Genomic DNA, 21,995 nt, shown 5'->3' on the forward strand with positions numbered 1-21,995 from the left:
AACCCTGGGTCCTCCCAACTTTGGCTCCCCCCTCTTTGTGATGCCATCGCACTACCTGGGCAGAATTCCCAAAGGGGGCAGATCACCATGCTGCAATGCATGTTCAGTTTACCGCCTGGACACCCAGGCCTCTGTGCTTGCCCAGGCTGTATAGGCCTTGCTGGGTGACAGTGACTGCTGCCTGCAGTAACTTGTCCCCTCTCAAGCAGGGGCACTGTGACAGCTAAACTAGTGGCTCCTGACCTTTTCCACATCGTGGCATGCACCGAAAACAACAGTGGAGACTGTTTGGCTCACTGGTGAGAACAAATGAGGCTGCTCCAACATGGAAGCAGTTCTCCCAGGGGTGCCGGCCACCCCAGGTCCTGCCTGGCCGTCCTAAGAGCTAGGGCGGTGGGGGGTCACCTGTTATCTGTTCTTGGCTCATCTGTGTGCCTGGGTACACCAGTTGGGAAGCTCTGATCTTAGCCAACCCCTTCAAACTTAGATAAATAGTCCCCCAGAAAGGTGGAGGGAACCCTAAATGATTTGGGAAAATGTTTCAGCCCCTGGGCTACCGCCAATGACCGCCCTGACAGGGAACACAACAAAGAGTCCCTGATGGAGCAGGAGAAAGGTGGGGTGCAGAACTTAAATTCTAGTAAGAAGACCAGACTTAATGGTCTGACAGAGACTGGAGGAACCCCGGAAAGCATGGCCCCCAGATTCTCCATCAGCCCACAACTAAAACAATTTCCGAGGCCAACTCTTCAGACAGGGATTGGACTGGACTGTGGGACATAAAGTGATACTCATGAGGAATGTGCCTCTTAGCTCAAGTAGATACATGAGACTAAATGGGCAGCTTCTTTCCGGAGGTGAGATGGGAAAGCAGAGAGGGTTAGGAGCCGGCTGAATGGACATGGGGAATCAGGGGTGGAAAGGAGGAGTGTGCTGTCACAGTGTAGGGAGAGCAATTAGGGTCACATAACAATGTATGTATTAATTTTTGTATGGGAGACTAATTTGAAATGTAAACTTCATTTAAACTACAACAATGAAAAAGAAGAAAGTATTTCAGCCCCTGGGTGGAACAGAGACTTAAAATTCAGTTTCCAAAAAACCAGCAAAGTCACATTCCTCACTCAGTGGAGTTGCAGACCGAATTCATACCTGCCACATGTGTTCGAGATGCACTGATGGCAGGAGGTGGCATGCCCAGCCCTTTGCACCTCACCTCTCTGCCTGGTCTGCTTTTGGAGACTGTATGGTCCTATCTGGAAGTCAAGCACCTCTTCCCTCATCATCTGCCTAACCAGCAGAAAATAAAGGGGAACAATCCTCCCCCAGGTGCATACCATCCTCCCCCAGGTGCGTGCCATCCTCCCCAGGTACATGCCTCTGTTAATGCAATCTAAGACACACTAGGTGTGTTTTGGAGGCTGTGCCTCACTGCTAACTCATATTTCCTTTACTGTTTCTGAGCCATTTTCACCTGTTTCCAGGGAGCCCCATCTCTCCCATCCCAGGCAAATGTCACTGGCATGTTACATGCAGAAAAAGAGAATACCTTTATCCCTGTTGGATGCCGTTTTGTTAGATTCAAGCCATTGTTCACATCTCATGGGCTTTTGTCCGTCTCATTCCATGTGGTCAGTAGCTGTCCCCCATAAGCCACCCCAGGTTCACCGCCTGCTGTGTCCCACCTGCACCTTCTCTGAAAGAGGGCGAGACAGGTGTCCATCTCAGGGCTTCTGACATCTCTCCTGCTCATCCCGGCTTGTCACAGGCAGCAGGCAGCAGAGTCATTTCTGTGTTTTCTTGATTCTCGAGGGCAGCTGGTTTATCTGGGCCGGGGACCTGTTCTCCTACAGTGTTCTCTTCCACTCAGCTCACTCACCTTGCTATTTTGAGCCCCTCTACCCAACTCTAGAAGTCAAACCTAACCCTTCAGCTAGCACTAAATGTGATGGATGCAGTGTAGTGAGCAGAAGAGAAAACCAGGTGATTAATTCTAGGTGCAAGAGCAATCTCAAGGAGAAAATGGCTTTCTCGAGTGGTTGACCACAGCTCACAGCTCTTGTCTGCTTCTTCAGCACCCAGGCCACATCTTGTTGTGCCATTTAACACATAACTTTCGTCTGAGCCATGCTGCATTAAACTATATGCTTCAGGAAGGTAGAGACTATGATGCTTGCATTCACCATCATAAGCCCAATGCTTGGCATGTGGTAGGCACTCAGAAAGTATTTAACCAAAGAGAAGTTAATTGGTCTTGCTACCTTTGTTGTAAATGTAACCAAGATGACTGGTTCTAGACACTCGAGATAAAATTATGGTCAGTTATCTTTTGAATGTTGTATTAATAGCTTGGACAGACGAGTCATGTAGTATAATAATATCAGCAAGAAGGTTCATATTTACTTCTTGGAGTCCCCTGCCTCAGAATTGTTGGAAACTCTGGGGGCTTAAGCTGTATCTCTCCCCCACAAAAGAGGAGGGTTCTATCCTATTTCCACCCCAAAATCAGAGGAGCAGTATGTGTGTGAATCACCGACTGGACCTCTGGGATGTCTCTGTGTCCCTCAGGGCCCCTGGAAATGTGGGTCCTCATGGCCCATGGGCCTGCAGGTCCATTTGCCACCATGCTTTGCTGCTCCAGACCCTGCACAGACCACCATGTTCTTTTGAGGGAGAATAGTTGTAGACCTCGAGGGCCATGGGTGTCCCACACTTGGCTCCCTCTGGTTTCACACTTCCATGCCCAACCATTGTTCCCTGTGTATGAAAGTCCCAAAACTGAGGCTTTTGGCATAGTGAGGGGTGGTTGACTTAACTGTTATTTCTAATCCTCAAACACTCTAAAAGTTCTGCTTTTGTCCTAGCAACCAGTAGCCTCTACACAAACTTAATTCTTTAACTAAGGAAATGTTTATTCTTTCTAGTTGATTGAGGAAGCATGTATGAGCGCATTCTCAGGGGGTCTTAATGCAGGCTACTATCAACAACTTCCTGTGCAAGATGTCCCCAGGAACTGTGCTATCTTAAATTATTTTTAACATTGTATTCTCAGAAAGAAATATCCTGTAATTAACTTGTAACATCCTGCATTATGTCCCCTACTCTTGCAATTATCATACTGTAACCAATCTTAGAAAGACACACAGGTACCTTAAACCAATCCCCCTCAAGCCCCCGTTCTGGTAAGCCCATCTTATAGTGATTTAAGTTTGTAACTTCCAATCAAAACAAGGTACCTAAAGTTCTTTGTTCTCACCCTTTAAATACGTTTCTGCAGCTTCCCACTCCAGAGTGCTAGAATTCACTTTATGAGATTCAGTATCTCTCTGGCTCTAGCTGCTTCTTTATTTTCAATAAATCTCTTTGCTTTTAACAAGAGTATGAGTTGTTACTCTTTGACACCTGCAGATGGCAGGGCTGAAATGAGCTTCAGATATCAGCTTTTATGTCTTGCCTGCTCCGAGATCTCACCCCAACATCACTGTCCTCAAGGTGATTTAACGTCAGGGACCTCTTTGAATTTTTTTTGCCATGGGCCTGATGTGTGCCAGTTTCCCTGACTTTCAGGGGAGGAGGGATGTGTACTGGGGTGTGGTTCCTTCCTTCTCGGAGGCTCTGGTCTCCTTTGCCTGCTAGTGGTCTCAGGGAATGCAGCCAGCCTGACTCACCAAGGTTGCCTGATACCCTGCCTTTGCATAACCAAGACGGCCATTTGAGGGACCCTTTGCAGGACGATGACATGCAGCTTCTCTGGATTCAGAGAAACTGGTCCCTGCAGTATAAGTTTTATATGATTCTAACGCTCCATTCTTCACCTCTTCAGCTCTCTATTGGTAGTAAGGTTATCTAATCACAGCTTTAAAATATGTAAGGGTTATTGTCTTAGTTACCTAGTGCTGCTGTAACAAAAATATCACCAAGTGGATGGCTTTCAAGAACAGAATTTTTTTGTCTTGAAGTTTTAGAAGTTAGAAGATCAAATTTAGGGCATCAGCTCTAGGGCAGCATCCTTTCTTGTCGGTAGCCCCGAGTGTTCCGTGGTGTTCCTTGGCTTGTAGATCATTTCTCACATGGTGTCTGTCTTCCCCCTGTATGTGTCTGTGTCTTATTCTGCTCTTTTTGTAAGACACTCAACAGAAGGGATTAGGTTTAGGACTTACCCACTCCTGATATGACCTCATTAACATAAAGAAACCCATTTTTGAACAGGCTCATATTTGCAGGTACCGGGATCAGGACTTCAACATTTCTTTTGGGGGGACACAATTCATCTATGGTAAAGGTGTTATTTTCCTTCACCATATGTAGCGCAGAGCACTCTACAAGTTACTATGAGTTCGTTGGTGTGAGTGGCTGTCAGGACGTGATCCACCTGTACCGGCTGCTGTGGACATCGACGGTGCTGAACATCATTGGCTTGTTCTTAGGCATCATCACAGCAGCGATACTGGGGGCCTTCAAGGATATGGTGAGTTGAAGGACTCTTTGTCTTCGCTATATTAAGTAATAACAACACTGTCATTTCTAGCACACTTGACAATGGACAAGGGGCTTTGAAGTCCATTTTCTCTGTGAGTTCGTCAAGGCAGGTCTTAGCAGCCTCATTTTACAAGTAAGGAAATTGAGGCTCATAGATACTATTAGTGATATATTATTTGCTGATTATTTACTATGGAGGCAGGGCCTGTTTTAAGCACTTTACAACTATTCAGCAGTTTGAATCCACCAGCCGCTTCTTGAAAACCCTATGGGGCAGTTCTGCTGTGTCCTGTAAGGTGCTATGAGTTGGAATTGACTGGACAGCGATGAGTTTAACTACCCTATAAGGTGTTGTTACTGTTAGTTGCCAGCGAGTCAGCCCCTGACTCACAGTAACCTCATACACCACTGAACAAAATGCTGTCCCCGCCTGCAGCATCCCCATGATCCGTTGCAGATTAACTGCTGTGATCCATAGGGTTTTCATTGGTTGACTTATGGAAGTCGATCACCAGGCCTTTCTTCCTAGTCTATCTTAATCTGGAAGCTATACTAAAACCTGTTTAGCATCATATAACATGAAGGCTTCCACTGCTAGATGGGTGGGGGCAGTGCATGAGGTGCATTAGCTGGGAATCGAACCCAGATTCTCCCACATGAGAGGCAAGAATTGTACCACTAAATTACCAATGTCTTATGAGATAGGTATTATATTATCCCCATTTACGAAACAGAAGCTCAACTGTAAAGAAGGAGAACCAGTACCGGAATGCAGAAGTCTAGACTGTAAATCCATTGGTCTTGCCACCATTTCCCAGCCCTGACTGTATATCAGAATCACTTGTGGAATTAAACAAGCACCACCTGGGGTTTCCAGTTTAGAGTAGAGTTTGGGATCTGTATTTTCACAAACTGTAGAGGTGATTTTGATGCACAGCCAGGGTTGAGAAACAGTGGAGAGTGGGTGGTTTGGGGCTTGATGCCTTAAGAACTTGGTCAGCATTGGGTCTTCCCTAGGGAGGGAAAGTGCACTGTGGGTTTTATCTCTTTAAGCCTATTTAAGCTAAGCCTCTCCTCACATCTTTTCTCTTTCACAGGAAAATAGCTCATTCTTGTGACTGAGCTGGGCAGATCCTCCCTTCTTCTGTCCTCTCATGGGGGATCTGTTTATTTTGAACTAGATAGTCTCTTAGTGAACACAAATAGCAAACTCCTGCAACAAGTTATCTTTAATTTTTAGAGGTGCTATAAACAAATGAACCACAAGATGTTTAAAAGACCAAAACCCAAAACCCAACCCGTTGCTGTCAAGTCAACTACAGCTCATAGTGACCCTACAGAACAGAGTAGAACTGCTACATAGGGTTTCCAAGGCTATAAATCTTTATGGATTCAGACTGCCACATCTTTCTCTTGTGGAGCAGCTGGTGGGTTCGAACCACTCATCTTCGGTTAGTGGCTGATCGCTTAACCACTCCACTGTGCCACCAGGACTCCTTGTTAAAGGAAGCCCCTCCCAAAAAATCTCACCAGCCACAAACACAAAGGAGTAAAAATAAAAACTTACAACACAGCAGCCATGCAGGGAACCACCAAACCAGTTTGACAATTTTAACTAAAAGGTCAATGCAGATATATATGTAAACAAATACTCTGCGAGCAAAACAAAAAATAACATCCCCCAGCCAAGATACTTTTTGAATGATTTCTTGCCCACCCCAGCTGTTCTAGAGACTTTAGTCATTGATCATTTTTAGTAACTTAGCCATGGACTCCTCATGACATCTGTTACTCGATCTCACATTTTTTTGGAAGGTTTCATATTTCCAGACTAAGACAGTGATGCTGTGTGGGTTCCTGATGTCCCCAAGTAATCAAACCCCTTCTCCAGGCTCATCTCTCCAGGGGTGCAAAGTCTCCAAGCTCTGACCTTGGATTTCAAGATGTCTTTAAGCTAATACAAGACAACGAGTTGCCGTTGAATTGACCGGGACTCACGCAACCCCACGTGTGTCAGAGTAGAACTGTGCTCCATAGAGTTTTCAATGGCTGATCTTTTGGAAGTAGATGACGAGGCCTTCCTTCCAAGGCGTCTCTGGGTGGGCTCGAACTTCCAATCTTTCAGTTAGCAGCTGAACACTTAAAATACAAGACAAGCATCCCTTAAAATAGTTATCACACCTTGAATGAGAGTTAGCCTGATCACCAATGCCTTTAGCAAAACTTGCCAAGTAGTTGTAGCAGCCCTCTTGGATCAGGAAGGCCAAGGATATACAAACGATCTCACAGGGCAATTTTTGTGATAGTCCTCAGTGTAGGGGCTGCTGTCTGCTTCAGCCAATTCAAAGTTTTCTCTCATGGTAGATTTTCTAGGAGAAAAGTGTGGTTAGATTGTTAAATTGGATACAAAGAAATGAATGTCTGGTTAAAGAGCTCTAGAGTCCTTGCAAGACTGGGTAAAGGTCCTTGCAAGACTGGGTAAAGGTTTTGAGGCTGTTCCCAAGGATGATAGTCAGCCAGGTGGATTTTCTAGAAGGGGTTCTTGAGCTCATTAAAGTATAAATTAAAATTGCTGGAGCATTTTATCAGGAATGGTAAGGACGTCCCACTAATCACACTAGACTATAAAATTCTGTTGAAACTCAAGTTTGGACATTTTTCTTTTTCAAATCCAAAGCTCAGGGGTGTTGTAGGGAGTAAGGGAGATGACCATGTACATACTCTTATAAGTTTAATATATCTTATAATTTAAAAATTAATTTAAGGAACAAAGGTACTTCATTAGCTACTACAAAGCTTTATGTGTCCTTTTTTAGAATGTAAAAGCTTACTATGGGCTATATCACAAAATTGCCTTTAATTAGACAAGGTGCAAGAAAGGCTTTCCCCCCACCCCCCCACCCATTTTATTGGTCGTGTATCCAGAATACATTATATAAATCTTTCAAAATTACTAGTTATTATAAGAATAGTTTACAGTTCAGCTCTGATTGCACAGATACTTGACACAGGAAACCATTTTTACAAATACATATAAGAATTCTTTTGAGAATACTTTAGTAAAGAAAAGAAGTCTCTCTTCATCTTACAACAAATTTTATGCAGTTCTTTTCCCCATGTAATCATCATTTCAAGTTTTCTATTACATGTCCATCACATCCAATAAACTAAGTTACAATCTCCTGCTTCTATTTTCAACTACCATTGAGATTCACATTGTAAGAGTTTTTGGCATCTTTTCCTAATCTTTCCTGTTCTGAAAGAATTTGTGTATTCAGACTAAAAGAGGTCATTTAAACAACATTCCTCCTAAAATAGAACCTTGTATTAGGCTAATCATTGTGCTTGGTGGATGATCTTTTCACTTCTCACCTAGGCTAGACCAGCTAATAGTTTTGCCCCCAACGTATCAAGCAGAAGGGGTAAGTCTTTACATTCCTAATAGTTTCTAAACTGCAAACGCGAGACCCTAGAAACCAGGGTTAAATACAAATATTAAGAAAGTGAAAACGTTTGCTATTGATTGGAGCAGAGAACACTTCTAAATTCAAGGTCTCTCTCACGCTGAACACATAAAGTGTAAGGAAGTGGTGGTAGTTTTATAAAGTACTGAAAAACTGAAAAAGGTCAATCACTTAGGTCAGTGGTGTATCATTTCCAAAATGCCAGAGGATACAGCATCCTGGTCTGTGTGGCCAGCAGAACTCAACACTTGACCTTCTTCTTATGCTGTAGCTTTGAAATAGCCTCATAAATATTCGCTTGCCCAGAGCAAGTAATTATTTAGGCCAGAGGACCTTTACAGAATACTGACCACATTTACCTGAAGAGACAGGACCCACCAGGAGAAACATCTGGCATCCACTCCATTCCTTCACTATTAACTGAAACATGTGTCCACTTGGCAAAGCTTGCCATCTTACTTTTCAGGGAGCATGAATTAAAACTAAGAGATTAGCAGTATCCTACAGTCAAAACCAATGTTCTTTAAAAAGATTCTTTAGTCAGCCCTTATCCAATAAGAGGTTTAAACAACAACAAAAAAAAAACCTCCTTGCTGTTGAGTTGATTCTGATTCATACCAACCCTATAGGACAGAGTAGAATTGCCTCATAAGGTTTCCAAGGAGTGGCTGATGGATTTGAACTGCCGACCTTTTGGTTAGCAGCCAAGCTCTTAACCACTGTACCATCAATAAGAGGGTTAGCAGTATTTAAACCCAAAAAAACCCAAATCCACTGCCGTCAAGTCAATTCTGACTCATAGCAACTCTTAACCCTATTTAGGGACTATGAAATGTCCCATTTTTCTTCCCTTTTATTTCTCTTGATTTTTCTTTCTCACCTTAGTATAACAAATGCCTACAGGTTTTTACCAAAATACTACAGCAGTACTTGGAAATGAGTCATTTTGCAGTACGGAGAGTGTTCAATCACAATATAACGAGTCACATTTGCATAGTGATTTTGCAAATTCAGCATAGTCAGTGTATCCATCGCTGTCCTTACCATCGTCTGTCAAAACACCATCTCCTAAGCTAATCCGTTCATCTGTGGTGCGCGCTCAATCCCTTCCTCCTTGTGGCCATGAGTGATCATGGAGAGTTGAAAGCCATCAAGCAAATTATTACCATCATAATCGTGCATTTTGAAATAATGGAGCTGCAGTTCTTATGGGGACATCTCTGCCTCTGGCTTGTTGATGTCACCTTCTAGATGCGCCATGATATGCTCTTGGTTGTGCACTGTGTTCTTATCCAGGACCACATTACCAACATGTGAGAAGCTGACTCCAAGCTCCTTAGCCCTGATGCCTGGGATGCAAAAGACCCAGAGCAGGCTGCACAGGAACAGAGTTCTGAGCAGCTGCAGGGATCTCTTGGTCACTAGTACCCTCACAATCCCTTGTGGCCAAACAGCTTACCCACCAGACATGAAGCCTTCCAGGATGAGCCTCACCAGCCCTCGTCCCGGAACCACAAGAAAGGCATTTAGTATGCTTGAGATGCAGAGATGAATGACTGGACTAAAGTAGTCCCTTACCAGGGTCTGGACAAGGGTCTCCTAGAGGTTGTGTTGACTCAGTGGAGTTTATGTATGTTGGTAGTAGACACACAGGAGTCCCTGGGTGGTATAAACAGTAACCAGAAGCTTGGCAGTTTGAGGCCACCCAGAGTCTCCTTGGAAGAAAAGCCTGGCAGTCTACTTCCGGAAAACCAGCCATTGAAAACCCTGTGGAGCACAGTTGTACTGGGACGCACATGGGGTCGCTGTGAGTTGGAGTTGACTCAGTGGCAACTGGTTGGTAACAGGCAGTTACACAGACATGGTTGTTTGAAACTTAGTGTCATGCCCGTGCCCATGAGATTATGTAATAGTTCTGGGTGTGAAAAGGAACTGTATTGAGTCTCCAGGTCCTGAGAAATGTAGACGGACAGTTATGTCCCCAGTGAGGTCTCCTCACAATCCCTCATAGCAGGGGAGCCTCATTCAGCCCAGGCTGAGGAGGTAAGATGGCTGGACAAGCTGAGGTCCTCAGAGGAAAAACAAAGGGAGATGCATATACTCATGTGATTGAGAAGACGGGGAGCAACTAGACCTCCCCAGCGTCCACTCCGGAGGTGATCATCAGTCTGCTAGAGTGATGCTGCCTTACCATATATCAAAATGTTTTGCTCCCGCATGGCAGACTGGGTGGTAGCAAGCTATTCATGCAGACAGGAAAGAAACGGGTTTAAAGGACTGGTAAATTGGGTTTGAGATGCTAGCAGGAATTGCTAGTCTGTACTTGGACATAGGTGTCTGGAGCTGAGAAGAGAGGTGGGCCCTGCAGATGTGGATGCAGGTATGAGTATGTAGGCAGTGGCTGAGGCCACCAGAGGGGATGAGGATACATGGGGGATGAGAGGGCTTTGGCTGGGACATCCAGCTGTTACCTCAGTGACCGACAGGGTTGGTTTGGTGGCTTTGGCTGGCTGAGCAGGTGCTCCTTTCCTCCCTGATGCTCTTGGGAGGGATGCTCAGATAAGGGAAACAGGCTCCAAGACTGATCGCCCAGAAGGAATGTCACCTGGCCCAGAAAAATTCAGAGTCATCCTCCATCCTTCTCCCCACACATCTCATTAGGAGCAGGGACCAAGTATTATATTTTTTTAATTGTGCTTTAGGTGGAAGTTTACAGCTCAAGTTAATTTCTCATACAAAAATTTATACACATATTGTTATGTGACATTAATTGCAATCCCTATAATGTGACGGCACACTCCCCCTTTCCACCCGGGTTTCTTGGGTCCATTCAGTCAGTTCCTGTCTCTTCCTGCCTTCTTATCCTGCCTCCAGACAGAAGCCACCCATTTGGTCTCGAATATCTGCTTGAACTAAGAAGCATACTCTTCATGAGGATTATTTTATGTTTTGTAGTCCAGTCTAATCTTTGTCTGAGGGTGGGCTTCAGGAATGGTTTTATTCTGGGTTAACAGAGCATACAGGGGCATGACTTTGGGGGCTCCTTCAGTCTCAGTCAGACCATTGAGTCTGGTATTTTTACATGAATTTGAGTTCTGCTCCACACTTTTCTCCTGCTGTCAGGGACTCTCTGTTGTGTTCCCTGTCAAAGCGGTCATTGATGGTAGCCGGGCACCATCTAGTTCTTCTGGTCTCAGGCTGACGGAGTCTCTGGTTTATGTGACCCTTTTGTCTCTTGGGCTGATATTTTCCTTGAGGCACCAAGTATTGTTGATTCAATCCCCTTGATATTTCTTAGCTTTCTGTCCACTCACTCTCACCTCCATATCCTGAGTGTCACTGCCCCCATTTAGGCCTTCTTCATCCTGCCTCCTCCTCTGCCTCCTGACTGGTTTCAGGATAGTCCTCAAGGCTGCCAAGGGAGACATTCTGAAAGGCAAATCTGATCATGTCCCTCCCCAGCTGAGACTGCTTTGGTGACTTCCCAGTCTCTCTTGTTCAATATCCAAGACCTTTCATTGTCTGGGCTCAGCCCATCTTCCCAGCATCATCTCCTATCAGTTCCCAACATGCTCTGCGAGCTTTGAGCGCAGAACTACGTACCATTCCCCAAAGAAGATGTAAGCTTCCCGCTGCCTGGAATCACTCGTTGTCTTTCCTTTTCCACCTTTCCCTTCCGAGCCCTGTAAGCAGAACGTTCCCTGTGAGAAACCTCCTCTCATGCTCTTGGGGAGTTTCCTGTTTCTCTGTATAGCTTCTCCATCATTCTGTTTAGAACATTGTTTTATACCTTTATGTTAACATTTCAGATCCCTTGAGAACTGGTGCTCTGGAACCAGACTGCAGAGGTTCATATTTGTCCCAAGCCAGTCACTAGCAATGTGGTGTTGGGCAAATTACTTAACTACATCATTCCTCAGTTTCTGCAACTATAAAAAACAAAGAAGCAAGCACCAGTTGCCATCAAGTCAACTCCGACTCATGACACCCCATGTATTCCAGAGTAGAACTGTGCTCCATAGGGTATTCAATGGCTGATTTTTCAAAAGTAGATGCCAAGCCTTTCTTCCGATGTGCCTTTGGGTGGATTCGAACCTCCAACCTTTTGGTTAGCAGCCGAGCATGTTAACCATTTGCAACAAATGGTAGTAATCATCATAGTGCTTTCTCATAGGGTGGTTATGAGGATGGGATGAGCTAGGACTGGGAAGGCACTTGGAACATGCCTGCACGTGGTGGGTGCTCCAAACACCACAGCTACTGTTACGATCTTTGTGCTCACTTGGTGTTTGGAAGGCCTCTGCCACCTGCTGTTCCCCTCTGTGTATGGTGAGAAACCCAGTACTGCTTACTTCCCACGCCTCCTGGACTTCTTGGAGGGTTAACTCCCAACCCCTCTGCCTCTTGGTTTCCTGCTCCTGAGTTACCAGTCTTCACTTGGCATCTTGCCTTGCATGCCCCTTCTCCGCCTTGCACCAGACCTCGTGGTCACCGCCCCAGCTTTCTCACTCCTCCAAAGTACTCAACAACCCCAGTGCCTGGGTCCAGTCACACAGGTGTGATTCAATTTGTCTGGGTATGGGGACTATGAAGGGGTCCCCAAGTGATTTTCGTTGCAGCCAAATTTGAGGAAATGCATTTAGTACAATGGCCTCCTTTTAGAGAGAGGAATTTTCTCAGGGTCACACAGCTGGGACAAGCACAGGGGCCAACATTCCAATGACTTGATCCTAGGCCAGGGTAAGGGAGACAAGTCTGTAGGACAGAAACTCCAAGTAACATCAATTCAGAGAAAAGACCTTTTATTTGAAAAATTGAGTTTCTGTTTTTAAGTCTTCAAAAAATAGGACTTGAGGGTGGGATGGGAGTGGAGACATGGTTGTATGAGGGCGATCCAAAAGAGGCAGGTAACCAATGACCACTGGTCCTGGATGCCTTTTCCAGGTGCAGAGGCCTGAGAGCTCTTTTTCCAGCCTTCCTGTGCTCACTGGGGCACCCAGCTGGAGAGAGGGTTGGGTGTAGTATAGAAAGAGGCCCTGTTAGGTCATTTTAAGTGCAGAGCTATGGTCCTGGCCTGAGGCAGAATGCACTGTCCTGACATTCTCCTCAAACCGAGCAACAGTGTACACTGCTTAACAAAGGAGAGGCTTTAGTTGGTCCAGTATTCTTAATCTGATCGAGGCTCCTAATTCTTTCTAGCTCACCTTCCCCTGCTCTGCTCCAAGCCCCTAGGGCTCCAGCTGTACAGAAGATCTCTGGTTTCCGTTTACCATTTACACCATCCGGGGACTCTGGGGACAAATAAATAGAAAAATAAAAATGAAAGAAATAGCCTTGCTTTTAGGTAGTTTTCATGGATTGAATTTTGTCCCCTAAAAATACGTTCCAGCTTGGCAAGGCCATGATTCCCAGTATTGTGTGCTTGCCTGCCATTTTGTAATCTGATGTGATTATCCTACGTGTTGTAATCCCTAACCTCTATGATGTTAATGAGGCAGGATTAGAGGCAGTTATGTTAATGAGGCAGGACTCAATCTACAGGATTAAGTTGTATCTTGAGTCAGTCTCTTTTGAGATATAAAAGAGAGAAGCAAGCAGAAAGGAGAGGGACCTCATGCCACCAAGAAAGAAGAGCCAGGAGTGGAGCACATCCTTTGGACCAAGGGTCCCTGCACTGAGAAGCTCCTAGACCAGGGGAAGATTGATGATGAGGACCTTTCCCCACAGCTAACAGAGAGAGAGAAAGCCATCCCCTGGAGCTGACACCCTGAATTCAGACTTCCAGCCTCCTAAACTGTGAGAGAAAAAATTTGTTTGTCAAAGCCATCCCCTTGTGGTGTTTCTGTTACAGCAGCACTAGATGACTAAGACAGTAGTTAATTCAAATCGGAGAGCCATTGATTCAAAGAATATCTGGAATCTTTCCATCAGCAGAATTTTATAGAAAGATGGACACCAGTATTCTTAAGTGACTGGAAGATGTAATTTTCCAGAGGCAGAGGGATGGACTATAAGGCCAGCTCTGTGGTTCATTGTGTTGGTGTAGTTTTTGAACGAAAAGCAAGACAAATGCTTCCTCAGCTGTGCAATGCTGACTGACACATCTCCATCTTCTGTGGCAGGTCCCACTATCCTCGCTGGCCTACGGCTCATCCTCTCCTCCTCAGATCCTCTACAATCCCGCCCAGCAGATCCTGGCCTACACAGGTTTCTGCCCATCGTCGACCGTCCCGACATACTCGTCCTATCCTCTACCTCTTCAGGTACAGTGCTCAGTGCTTCAGGTACAGAGTGAGTGCTCATGAGTGTCACCTGGCTAAAACCAGACATGCTTACATTCATGTCATTCATGCCAGAGGCATGTCAGATCAGGAGTGGGAGGTTTAGGGCTGGAAGAAGATAAGGGAGTGGTCCTGTGGCCCCTTCTCTTCCAGTTTAGGTACCTGATAGATGGTGGAGCCAGCATTAACTAGCAAGGGTTTGGGGATGATCTGAGGGAAGATGTTTCGGGTGACTACCAGACTATTCGACCAAGCATAGGTTCTCCTCTTGAGGCCCTGAGTAGCATTGCATGGACCATTTGATGACCCGATTGGCATTTCAGATGTTGTTTCCTTTTTGTGATCCTGGTGATACAGTCATTGGTGTTCCTCCAGCTTCTAGTTTTTGCTAACCCATGAACTGGTCCCCACAGACTTTGGCTGTGGTTTCCTGGTCAGAATGATTGAGGACTCAACCCCAGCTGCCTGGGTGGCTGAATGCCCTGTGAGCACAGCAAAGTGTTTTGAATACTTTGTACTACATGGATTTGCCAACGTCCAACCAGTTTTTGCCTGCAAAAATAGCAATTTCATATGGTTCATACTAATATATTGCTATTGACCCGTTTGCCTTGGGGACTATTATAGGAGGAGAGACATTGTTTATACAGTAGCATTTGCTTTGTTCTTCTTCTGTTTCCATTAGTGGTTTCGGCTTCTTCTTCTTTATATGTTAGGAAGCCTCAATCCATGGCTGTGGTTGAAGTAGACCCTGGGTAATCAAATGTCACCTTATTGATTCTAGATCAGAGTTTTTCAACCTCAAAATTATTGACATTTTGGACTGGATGATTCTTTGTCATGAGGGACTGTCCTGTGTGTTGTAGGATGTTGAGCAGCATCTCTGGTCTCTACCAATTAGATGCCAGTAGCACCCCCTCCCTCAGTGTGTGACAACCAAAAACGTCTCCAGCCATTGCCAAATGTCCCTTGGGGGGGCAAAAGCAGTTGAGAACCACTGCTGTAGATAAACTCATCTAGGGTTTCATTTTGGAGCAGGAGACAGGACTTATGTATAGTCAGATTGACTTAGTACAGCTTGTTTGGCCCATAATAATAGCAATAACAACAGCATATGCATATACAGTGCTCTTTATGTGCCAAGTCTAGTTCTAAGCAGTTTACATGTATTAAAATATATAAAGTATTGTGTTCCTGTAATCAGGCAGGCCTGTGGATGAATGGAGGAGCTTCCCGTTGCCATCGAATCGATTCTGACTCATAGTGACCCTAAAGGACAGAGTAGAACTGCCCCATAGGGTTTCCAGTGAGCGGCTGGTGGATTCGAACTGCTGACTTTTTGGTTAGCAGCCGAGCTCTTAACCACTGTGCCACCGGGGCTCAGATTCAGGTAATTTTTTATGGAGTTACTTGCTCAAAGACGCCAGCGCCAGATGAGTTATACTGACAGGAAATAGACCTTACTTAGAAAAAATGACTATTTAGGAAGAGGGTTTATGAAACCTACCAGCTCTGGGCTGTCCAGGACAGAGAAGGGTCTGCCAGGTTCCCCAAGATTGTGACCTAAACCCACTGCCCAGTTTGAGCAGAAACTATGATGAACTGAAACCACCACCAGTTACTGTTGAGTTGATTCCAGCTCATGGCGACCCCATGCGTTTCAGAGTAGAACTGCTCCATAGGGTTTTCAGTGGCTGTGACCTTTTGGAAGTAGATTCCAAGGCCTTTCTTCTGAGTGGATTCGAGCCACCAGTCTGTCGGTTAGTAGCTGAGTGTTTAACAATTTGTGCCACCCAGAGACTCCTGTGATGAACTTAATCTCTGCATTTGAAAGTTATCATCAAAAGAGCTCTTTTCTGTGGAAGGGCTGCTAGTTGTCCTGAGAATTCCTCATTCTCTGGAAAGTTGTCTTTATGATTTAAAGAAACACACAATAACCATCTCTGTTTGCCACCCTGTGAGAGGGACAGGGGGAGGGAATTCTATGCCAATGACTTTATGTAGAGAAAGTGGGGAACCCGGCTTCCCCAAGACCCCAGCAGCACGTGTTGTTGGAGGAGGTGTGTGGTGGGGGCTCTCTGAGGTCCAGGATGTGGGGGAGGGGATCAGCAGGCTGGGAAAGGCTGTCTTCATCTTCCCTTCTGCCAAAGATAAACCAACTGGGTGTGAATTTAGTCAAGAGGAACGAGACCTCCTGGATTTGTCATTATCTCTGTGTGGAAAGGGGCAAGTCCCTTTCTCTCTCTCTGCCTCAGTTTCCTCCATGCACCTTGAAAATGAAGCTGGTGACTGTCGTCCCTGGGTGTCTGGGGGGGCTTTCAGAATTCCCACTAGGAGAAGCTGAAGCAGCAGCCCCACCTAGGAGCCCCAGGAGCATGTCTGGTCTCCATGGAGTGACCCCTTGCAGACTCTGCCATTGGTGGCCTCTTCCACGGTGGGCAATCGGTCACTCACTGAGCAGGTCACTCACTCAGCAGGTCCTGAGTGGGTGTCGGCTGTACTGTTTTGTGTCCAGCAAGCCCTGGTCCCTGTGGAGGATACCTGTATTCAGGGGACACAAGGTCCCCTCATAGCACCCTCTGTCTGCACCAGGGCATGGTTCAGAAAGGAGAGTTGTTCCCCAACAACCCAGCCCAGGACATGATTAGAGTCCGCCAGCGACCACCAGTGGTGGTCACCCCTGAGGGGTTTAGGCTCATTTCTTGGGGACCACAGGGCAGAGCCTTCCTGGGGCACAGGCAGCCCTGCCAGGAGGTGGTGAGGAGGACTACAGCTCAGGAGCCTTCATCTTCTCATGGAGCTACAGCTGCATCCCCTCCACAGGAAGTCCTCCTTCCCTGGTCCCCGCCGTGGGACAGACATGTCATCTCAGACCATGTTCTGGGTGCTGGGGTCTCTGCTTAGCCCACCTTCATCTTCTTAAATGTGAATTAGTTTGGAAACATAGAACATTAGACCCGCACTCTGGGTACCTGCGTTTCCAGGGATGCTAGCCCTGCTGGGTGGTGCCTCACCTTAGCTGGTTTGGCCCTCTTCGATACCAAGCATCCTGGCTTGGAAAGGCACGGACACAGAGAAACACACCCGCGTCCCAGACACGTAGTTTTGATGGGCCTGTTTCATAATTTACATTTGCTTTGGCCACATCAGTACCGGAAGCCTAAGCAACCTCTCACGATACACATAGGAAAACAAGAAGTTAGGAAGAAATGGTGATGTGTCCACTGTGACATCATGCTGGGGGCCAGTACATGATTGGGACTGGACTTCCTCAACTGGAAATGAAAGGCATTTCCATCAGGGCCCTTTCTTCCTTGTCTGATGCTTAGAAACTTTGCTGGCTTTGTCACCAGCTGGCACCTCTCTCTGGTCATGGCTGTAGCTTCTGATGTTGAGAGTCTGTCCTGGGATGCCAGCAAGCATTGGCTCTGAGGCTCTGGTTCAGCTGCAGCATCAGGGCCCCTTGGGAACCATAGTGGTTGCCTTCCTATCTCAGTCATTGAGGAAAGCAGCAATGGCCAGAGTCTGATAAGTCTGAATCCTGATTTCTGATCCCTCACTTTCTTGCTTCAAGCTCTTGCAGAGTGTTAGGTTTCAGGCAGAAGCTGGCAACCATTCCTGCCCTGTGCAGACGGGAGAATGTGCTCCTTGTGGGAGTGGATGGATGTGGTGGAGGTGACTTTTCATCAATAAAGCATGGACGTCCAGGATGCTTATGAACCGATCCATTTTCACACCGTGCTGTCTTCCCTCCCCATCCATCTTTGGGGACCTTCGGCTTTTCATAAACAGCAGATGCTCTGTTCTCCATCCTCCCAAGGGAGGCCCCAGTTCCTGTCCCGGTGGCTTAATCAGCTTTTATCACCAACATATGTCAGAGTATAATTACATATACATTAATAATCAGATTTCAGAAGCAAGGACAAATCGAATGAGACTCATGTGGTTCCTTAGGGGGAAAAGCATAACAGAAGCAATTCTTCTGCTTCAGCTGAACCAACAGAGATGGAAAGGAAATATTGTAAGTGTTCTGTCGAAGTCATTAGCAGCAAAATTATACTCACAGAATAGATAGCAGGGGATGAGACAGCTGTTTGACGGGTTTGTTTTAAGTGGTTCCAAAAAACCCAAACCCACTGCCGTTGAGTCGATTCCAACTCATAGTGACCCAATAGGACACAGTAGAACTGCCCCAAAGGGTTTCCAAGGAGTGGCTAGTAGATTCGAACTGCTGACCTTTTGGTTAGCAGCTGAGTTCTTACCCACTGCATCTCCGGGGCTCCATTTAAGTGGTCGGTCAACAGAAAAACTTAAAGGAAACTCACCTTTCTTGCTGGCCAGAGCTCCGTCCAGTTCCTAGCTGCTAGTGCCAGCAGGAAATGCAGAGAAGGGTCTGGCATCGAATAAGGCTACAAGCAGAGATTTAGCTCCTGTCCTGTTAATAAAGAGATTTCTTGTTTGTTCCTCCAACGGGGATCACCTGTCTAAGCAGAAACTGTTGTCCTGGGTGACGCCCCTGCCTGTCTGGGGTGGTTTAGCTCCGTGGTTAGCCAGGCTGCTCATACGTGGTGCAGAACAGAGCAGACTCATGCAGGGTTCAGAGCCTGCAAGGCTCCCTGCAGACCTGAGAGTAAGTTCAATAAAGGTTCGTTTTGTTCTCCCTGCTATCTGAAAGAGGTGTGAGTTTGAGAGAAAGACAGAGGAGGAAGGCAGGCAGCTTGGGGCCATTGCATCTGGAAGCAAGGTTTTATATGGATATAAACTATAATATACTTATGTGGAGCTCTGGTGGCACAGCGGTTAACTGATATGACTGCTAACCAAAAGGTCGGCAGTTTGAATCTACCAGCCGCTCCTTGGAAACCCTATGGGGCAGTTCTACTCTGTCCTATAGGGTCGCTATGGGTTGGGATTGACTCAACAACAATGGGTTTGGTTTTTTTGGGTTTATAAGCTTATGTATAACTATATGTATACAGTATACTGATAAGTACTTACTTATCTGCCACTAATAATCTCTGTATCTGATGATACTGTGGTTATAATCACCTCTTTGAAGGAGTGGATGGAGTTCTTGGCTTCAGTGACTTTCTGTGAGGAGATTCTCCTTTCAGAATCATGAGGTCCAGTTGGCTCCTTTGGCTTCCTTAATGGGGAGGTCTTCAGAAAGGTGGGTAGACAGGCTGACACCTCAGAGGACCCGTGAGTACACCTGGGTGGCAGAGAGGACAGGAATGTACACACACATCTGGGTAGATTAGAGAAGTGATATTTAAAGAACTCATCCTGTGTTATTTCACAGAAGGAGTGTTTTGTTTATTTATTTAAATATTATTTCTAGTAGGATTTTTTCTGACCCCCAGGACTTAAACACACTAACAGCAGCTATCATTTAAGAGGTCCGTTGGTAGGTAAAGGGATGATGGAGAAAGACTGCAAATGTTATAGATTTAAATTCTGTGTCCCCCTCCAACATTTTTCTCACCCCCAAATCACTTTACCTTGAGTTATGATGACAATAGTTGATGCTCTTGGGGTTTTTTTTCCCCCCTTAAAGTATGAAGAGTTAGATGAGTGCAGAAGAGCCTGCCACCAGTCAAGAGAGTAACCGATGCTGTGGCCTCCCAGTTGCCGTGATCTGTTCTGTGACTGGGTCCCATAGAATAGATGGAACGGGGTGCCCTGGCCCTGTGTTCTAATCTGCCAACTCTGGTGTCAGTCTGGTAAAAGGCAATCACCTTGAAAGTGCAAAGGCTAATGTGCGTCAATCTCACAGGCTAGCGAGGCCTGAGGGGTTGAACAGACATGCTTTCAGCCAAGCCCTTCCCAGGGCACCTCTGAAAACGTTGTTTCAAGCAGCCATGCGGTTTTTAAGAGCAGAGTTTGTGAAAAGGAGACTCGCCCGCTCCAGCTAGGCTAAGTAGCAGGGGTCCCTCTCTGCTCTGCCTTACTCTGGGGACATGCTTTTTGTGATCATGGAGCATTTCCTTTAGAAGGGCCAAACCAAAAACCAAACCCATTGCTGTCGAGTCAATTCTGACTCACAGTGACCCTATAGGACAAAGTAGAATTGCTCCATAGGGTTTCCAAGAAGTGGCTGGTGGATTTGAACTGCCAACATTTTGGTTAGCAGCCGAGCTCAGTCCTTTGAATAAGTGGGTGAGGCTGGATCTGGGAGAGAGCCCATGCCCAATGTCAGCTCTTTCAAGGGACATTATTCGCCCTTAGGGTGTTGTCATGCTTCCCCATACATGGACTCCTTACTGAAGAAGCCGTTTCTGTTTAATTGCAGCCCTCCAGCAACTTTCCAGTCTCGTCTTCCACTGATATCTCTTTATCTGATGACACGCAGCCTCCGTCTCAATCCAGCTCCAACTACGGGCTTCCTCTCAATGCCCCACCACTCTATACACCAACTTATTTCCTCCCGGGGGAGAAACCTCCCCCCTACGCACCATGACACAGATGTGGTAGATTGAAAAAAATTTTTTTTTTCTTTTTTATTTGTTTAAAAAACAAAAAACGTCTGGAAACCCTGCTTTTCTGACCAACCGCCTAGAGGTAATCCAGGCGAGCCCAGCAGAAGTCCGTGCCTGCCTTCCCTGGTCATGTCCACTGCATCGTGGATGAGAGCAAGGAGGAAGGAAACAGACCCCATGCTAGCCTGGGCGGGCGCCCTTCCTGCCCTGCCGCCTCTCCCAGCCTGTAAAAGGCAGCAGGCAAGAGAGGTGGGTGTTGCCAACCAGAAATGTTTGCTCCCACAGAGGCGACACCACCTCCTTTGTATAGGCCTGCTTCCCTTTTCATAAATACACACCAAATTTCACTTACAATTTCAACCTGGAGCCTCGTTTGGAAGAGGCTGTTCTAGTCTTTTGTCCTTATTTACAAAAAACAAACAGGTGTTCTCTGTTTGATTTCCCTACCATCCTCTTATTAGTTAATTGTTATTTTCAAGGGAAGTATGGTCCAGTGTGTTCCTGCGTGAGGATTAGTTTTTAAGGAAATACATTGTTTAAGTTTACATATATTTATATATACATGTGTGTGTATGTCACAGAGAAGGGGCTGTGTCCCCACCCACCCCATATACTCCGTGCTCTCCTGGCTGGCTTTGCTTGGAAAGAAAAGATGCTCTGGTTCAAATATAAAATGCTGTTTTTAAAGGCCGATGAGTTGACTGGCGTCTGTGTGTGTAGTCTTTTTCCATCTCTTGAACATAAAATCTGCCTTTGCCACCTGGTGAGAATTTTTTCTACCTGAGGTTGAGTATTTCATATTTCTGATATGTGGGCTTCCAACTGGCATTCTTCATAAGGTTTTTCTAGAAGCTGCCGAGTTCACAGAGTGGGATCCACTCTCCAGAGCACTACTGTATGTGGAAATCCTCCTTGCTTGCAGAGAAGGTACCTTCTAAGTATTTCACCTCTCTGCTCTAAAATGGTATGACTGAGTGGACATTTCTAAGATCCCTTCAGCTTCGAGAGTCTGGGGTTGCCTTGATCCCTATTATAAACTGGCAAATATTTACTAAGGGCCTAATATGTGCCCATCCCATGTTAGACACACCTGGTTAAACAGGTGAGCACAAACCTTGGAAATAATCAAATCTGGGACTGAGTGACAGATTGGAGTCCCTAGATTACAGTCCTGGATCACTGGGGAAGGAGGAGAAGCGGAGGGGATAAAAGAGGGGAAAGGATGGGGAAGAGGGAGGGGAGGGAAGGGGAGGAAAGGAAGAAAGTAGTTTTATGAAGACATGGTCTTGTGC

General features: G+C 46.0%; 1 protein-coding gene and 1 pseudogene across 1 annotated transcript in view; one reads left to right on the forward strand and one right to left on the reverse strand.

Moving 5' to 3' along the window:
• Positions 1 to 20,684, forward strand: part of TMEM255B (transmembrane protein 255B) — a 109,844-nt gene extending 89,160 nt beyond the window's left edge. Inside the window, exons 6-8 of the mRNA XM_012555709.1 lie at positions 4,309 to 4,468; positions 14,066 to 14,206; positions 20,517 to 20,684. Coding sequence (XP_012411163.1) covers positions 4,309 to 4,468; positions 14,066 to 14,206; positions 20,517 to 20,684 — 469 coding nt within the window. The remainder of the gene's footprint in view (positions 1 to 4,308; positions 4,469 to 14,065; positions 14,207 to 20,516) is intronic.
• LOC105756288 (multiple coagulation factor deficiency protein 2 pseudogene) lies at positions 8,908 to 9,527 on the reverse strand (annotated as a pseudogene).
• Positions 20,685 to 21,995: the final 1,311 nt, after the last annotated feature.

Source organism: Trichechus manatus, unplaced genomic scaffold (assembly GCF_000243295.1).
Source record: "Trichechus manatus latirostris isolate Lorelei unplaced genomic scaffold, TriManLat1.0 scaffold00004, whole genome shotgun sequence".
In the NCBI taxonomy this organism is placed as follows: domain Eukaryota; kingdom Metazoa; phylum Chordata; class Mammalia; order Sirenia; family Trichechidae; genus Trichechus; species Trichechus manatus.